The sequence below is a fragment of the Cryptomeria japonica genome, chromosome 8 (genome assembly GCF_030272615.1).
Source record: "Cryptomeria japonica chromosome 8, Sugi_1.0, whole genome shotgun sequence".
In the NCBI taxonomy this organism is placed as follows: Eukaryota; Viridiplantae; Streptophyta; class Pinopsida; order Cupressales; family Cupressaceae; genus Cryptomeria; species Cryptomeria japonica.
The window spans coordinates 476008817-476014399 of record NC_081412.1 but is presented as its reverse complement, the minus strand read 5'-3'; the positions used below and the strand labels follow the sequence as shown (position 1 = coordinate 476014399).

Sequence of the window (5583 nt, the reverse complement as noted above, 5' to 3'; positions counted from 1 at the left end):
TTTCCTACGATGGATGAGTGATAAGGTTACAAAGCTCGCACTTGTTTAGTGGATCGATGATGGTTGAACTATTATGATAGTACTTAAAGTGTTACACACACATATATATAATTAATTACCAAGGTAGTTACAAGCCCTATAAAATCTTTTTTGGATTATCATTATCTCTAGGTAAATCCTTCTTGTATAAATGTTACTTATGTAGATTAAAAAAATCATTTTTCACAAGCTCTTATAATCCTTGAGAACTAAATCAAGTTACCAAACTGACACTTGTATAGTGGACACCTCATGGTTGATCTATTATGATAGTACTTAAGATATAATAATATAAAACAAGTCTTGTAAACTCTCTAGAAATAACACATTGTATAATGTTATATCTGTAGATTAAAAAAAATAATTTTCCACAAGCTCCTATAAATCTTGAGAATCAAATAAGTGTTCATTGTGATTGACTAAAACTCATAATTCTTGCAAGTAAAATAACAGAGTTAGGGATGTGCGAGAAGAAGATGAACATACAGAAAAGATAAAACGAGAGGCTGCTTTTCTCCAAGTGCTGTGTATCTGTCCACTTCAATAGTTTTCTGACTACACAAAAACCCTAATTTGTGTTCACAGGCAATGCCAAACAGCAGAATATATAAATATAATAAAGTCTTTTACATCAAGTATTAATATTACGAAAGCTTGAATTTATCAAAGCTTAGAATAATTCAAAGTTTGTTGGTCAATCGTGGGATGGGCTCCTATCCCTCAATACAAAAATAGATCCTGTACAGGTGTGAGTGGCAGATAATAATAAAATGGAGCAGAACAGGACGGATGCAGGAGAGGACAAATCTATGCCTTACAAAAAGTTATTTATATTACATAGAGCAGTGATGCCTTACTGAGATATTATGTGCTGCAGAAAACAGGTCAAAATTAAGACAGAAACAATAATAGTAGTTGGGATTCCATATTCCAGCGTCATAAAAGTTAACTAGAAATCAAAAGTTCCCTGAAACAAAATCTTATGTACCTGTAATTTCATCTCGTTATACATGCTTTGCGATTGCAATTTCTTCTTCTCTCTGCCCAACAGTATGGATGTTATCACAGCTGTTCGTTGTAATCGAAGTGAGTTCTTTAACCACAATGTCCATGAAGGGTCGTGCGGCCTTTTCAGGACGAGCACATCTGAGGGCTATGTTTGCAACAGAGAAAGCACTTTCTAGTGTAAAACGGTCCCATCCATTCCGTTTGAGTCTTGAGTCTATAGCTTGTTCAAAGCGATCATTGCTGATCATAAAACTTACATATTCTGGAATGTGGAACTGGCTTGAGCTCCTAGCATTATCGACATGCCTCTCCCCTGTTATCATCTCCAATACAACAATTCCAAAGCTGAAAACATCGTGTTTATAAGAAAGTTTGTGATTCAAGCAATACTCTGGAGCCCAATAGCCTCTGGTACCTATTATTTTATCAGTTGACCGGTATGTACCTTCCCAATCTGCTTTCCTTGAAAACCCAAAGTCAACAATCTTGGCCTCATTATCACTAGCGTCCATCATAATATTCTGAGGCTTGATATCAACATGAATGATTTTATTCTTGTGAAGGAATTCGATTCCCTCTGCTATATCCATTATCGTTTTGAGACACTGCTTCCAACTGTAGGCAAATACGGTACAGTATCCTCTCAAGTAGTCATCTAAGCTACATCCACTTATAAACATATACACTAAGTAAGATATGCTTTCTTCTATACACCAGGCATATAGCTTGTTGATGTTTTTGTGCTCAATTCCCCTGAGAAGTTCAACTTCGTTCTCCACCGATTTCTTGATGCCATTGTATCTATGTTCTATCTTCTTTATAGCCAAATCCTTATCTTGAAATATCCCTCTATAAACTTGTGCAAAGCTTCCTTCCCCAACTTTATAAGAGTCCTGACAAAAGCTTTTCATACAGATTATCTCTTCAAGTGTGAGATTTGTATTGATTGGTATAGGCTCCTGTTCTTGTTGGGGGCGGAGGCTTCCATTCAGTTCTACGACGACATCTCTTCCTAAAAGCCCATTTGCTTGAAGGTTAGGTGATAAACCTGTATTAACCAGTTGTTCTTGGACAAGTGTATTCCCCTCTACAATATTTATACTTGATGGAGGTGAAGAATAAGTTGTAACTTCGTCTCTTTGCTCAGATGTAGCCAGGATCTTTTTCAAGAGGGCATAGATAAGTAACATCGCTATCAAACAACCTGAGAAGAGGAAAATAAAATCTAATTTGATTAACAAAGATGGAATGTCATAGGATTCTTATAAAGAGGCAGCCGCATATGAGTGCAGCGGAAAAGCCTCTCAAAGTATAATTCTCTTCAACTATATTGTTTTCGAAAGAGGATAGACTATCAAACCGAGAAATTCTCAGCTGTCACACTGATTCATTTACTGTTAGGATGCTAAAAGGTTTGAATGCTTACTAATTATGATAAGAACTGTATTCGTTCCTTTAATTAAAAATCTGGCAATGCCTCCTCCGCCTAATACATATGTGAATGTTTACAATTAGTCTACTAGAAAAATGAAAACACAGAAATCATTCATTGAACATATTCCTTTAGAGCTTACTGTTTTGGAATCTTAAAAACCTTACCTAGGTTCTTTTTCAAGAAGATGTGGATCACTAACGTTACGGCAAACAAACCTGAAATAAAAAAGATAAAGTTTAGATTGATTAATATTGATAGAATGTCATAAGATTCTTATAAGTAGATAGCTTCACATGAATGCAGTGTCCCTCCCGAAGTATAGTGTGGCTAAATTTTGAAACGTGCATTTCAGAAATTTGTTGGGTAGGATCACTAACGTTAAGGCAAACAAACCTGAAATAAAAAGATAAAGTTTAGATTGATTAATATTGATAGAATATCATAAGATTCTTATAAGTAGATAGCTTCACATGAATGCAGTGTCCCTCCCGAAGTATAGTGTGGCTAAATTTTGAAACATGCATTTGAGAAATTTGTTGGGTATCGTTTGGAAAATAAAATAAATGATTTCAAGCATGCAGTTAAACAACAGATTTCTGATTATGTGTTTGCCCTTGGCATCACTGGTAGTTTATGTTGTTTACTGAAAAAATGACTCAACAATTGGGAAGAATAATCTAATTCGATTATTTGTTCAGTATGAATTTTGTATATTAAATACTGTTTTTCAGTTATATTATTAATGAGTTTTTGTTTTTTTATTTGGTTAAGAATTAAAGATTGAGGGATATCTATTTCTCTTAAATCATGAAATTTGTAATTCTGATTTAGAATATTAACTTTCTAATGTATACTTTTATTCGGACAAAAATTTGATAATTTTGAACAACAATTCTATTTTGGAGGAAATTAAATGTTGCAGGTGAAGTTAATGTTGGAATATTGTTTATTACTTCCTCCCACTTGCATAGTTTTATGCTTTATTTTTTTTAGCTTTATTTGAGATGACTATAGCGAAAACTGTTTTAGTTTTTTAGTTTTAGTTTTCTGCTTTATTTCCAATAATACAAGTTTTCCAATATCTAGATGTATCTAAGACCTCTATATAATGAGGCAGTTGAAACTCATTCTCTATCAGTTAGGCTGATCCTTTTGATCAGTTGATCAAGAAGCTATTGTAATCTCTTTAATTAATAGAATAGTTTATTTGTGTTCCAATTTTATATTTCTTCCATTTGGTATCAGAGTCATGTTCCAGAAACTATGTGGGTTAATTTGTTGATGCTGTAGAAAGATCCAAAGAGATCTGACTAGTAAGAAAAAAGGTTGATGAGATGAGAAGATCGTCATTTTCAAGATGAAGTTTTGCTGCCATGTTGAAGATTCTTTTAATGGGATTTTGCCACCACCAGTCTAAGTGTGCAATTTGAAGACAACCATAGGTGTTGAAGCATGGAGCCAACACATCAAATAAAGGTGAAAAGGTAATCTCTATCTTCATAGGAGAAGATCAAAGTCAAAGGGATTTGCAATCCAGCCAAAGAAGGAATCAAGGTTTTGAATAACCTTATCTCTGAGAATATCCAGCGAGTGTAGTAAAGTTTGAAACCACCTATGAATGGTGAAGCCCTCAATTTGTGAGGAAGCCCAATCATGGTCTTTGAAGAGGCCATAGTGAATTTTGTCAAAAAAATGAGATAAGCCTTCTACCAGAAAAGAGAAGATCATAAGTTTTGTGAAAATTAGAGAAATTATTTTAAGCCACCAATATGCAATCTTGTGAGAAAGTCAAATCCAAGTCTTAGAAAAAGCTCGAAGGAGTTAAAAGTCAAGAATTTGCAGTCTAAACAAGCCGCATGATGGATTATGGTAGGAGTTGAGCCCATTAAAATGAGAAGAAAATACAATTGTTCTTTGTGTTACATTGATTAATAGTTGAAATTAAAAGAAAAAGTTGAAACAAATGAAAAAAAGAAAAAGAAAAATGAGAACGGTAATAAAAAGAGAAGAGAAGCCATTGAGGAAGAAAGCAGCAGCAGGATAGAAGAGAGTAGTGGAAACACTAGTGTAGCAGCAGCTACACAACTGTTCCAAAAGAAATTCTTATGAACAAGTAACATTTTTATTATAAATAATATTTTAATATAAACTGAAAATATATTTTCTCTGTTCTTTTTCATATGATATCTGTAATTGTTTAGACTCTTTTTACTCCAACACCCAGCCTCTTTTATATCAACCTCATCTATTTTTAGAATAATAAAGCTTTCATGTTTTTCTTATCAGATAGATTGAGAAAGCCAGCAATTATCAACTAACAACACCGTTTCATGTTGGGTTAGGATAGTAAGAAGTTTTGATTCATACCAAATAAGATAAGGAATCTTTCCGTAGATTTGTTAAAAAAACTGGCGATGCTTCCTGCAAGTAATAAGTATGTAAATTTCTCCAAATTAGGTTACTGGTTTAACAAAACATACAAATAATATTATTAACATTTGTCGGGATCTTATAATCATACCTTTTCTAAAGGGATGTGAATTGGACATCTGAGCTTTCAAGTGTGAAACAATATGCCTGTTAAAATCAGCGGTGTCAGATATATTCAATGAGTATGCCTAATATTTCTGGCATCTATAGCAGTATAAAAGTTAGAATAAAAGCAAAAAAAAATCTGTTCTTCGCACCGAAGAAACCTTTGAAAATCAGATCTCGTAGCTTACCAGAGTACTAAACGAGCTTATGATTTAATTGTCTTCTCTGTGTGCTTATATTAGCCTGGATTTTGCTGTGCTCAAAAGCTGTATTGATCTTCTGACTATTGACCCAATAGATAAATAGATTGACTAATAAAAAAGTCTTCAGTTTTATCTAACAAAAACCAAATCAAATTAAAAGAACTGTGGGACTATATGAGTATCTATGGTACACAAAAGTTTTATCTCATAAAAAACAAATCAAATTAAAAGAACTGTGCAATTATATTGGTATCTATAGTACACAATTATTGGATCAAATTTTTATGATGGTGAAAATGAACTGTTAAAAAAACAATAGAAAATATATCCCATCAGGGGAAGAGCACCAGTAGCAGTCATAGC

General features: G+C 33.3%; 1 protein-coding gene across 1 annotated transcript; it reads right to left on the bottom strand.

Annotated features, from left to right (window-relative positions):
- Window positions 1–1043: 1043 nt before the first annotated feature.
- LOC131079528 (PTI1-like tyrosine-protein kinase 2) lies at window positions 1044–2237 on the bottom strand. Its single transcript, XM_058017501.2, has one exon. The coding sequence runs from the start codon at window positions 2235–2237 to the stop codon at window positions 1044–1046; it is 1194 nt and encodes a 397-aa protein (XP_057873484.1).
- Between the last annotated feature and the right edge of the window lie 3346 nt (window positions 2238–5583).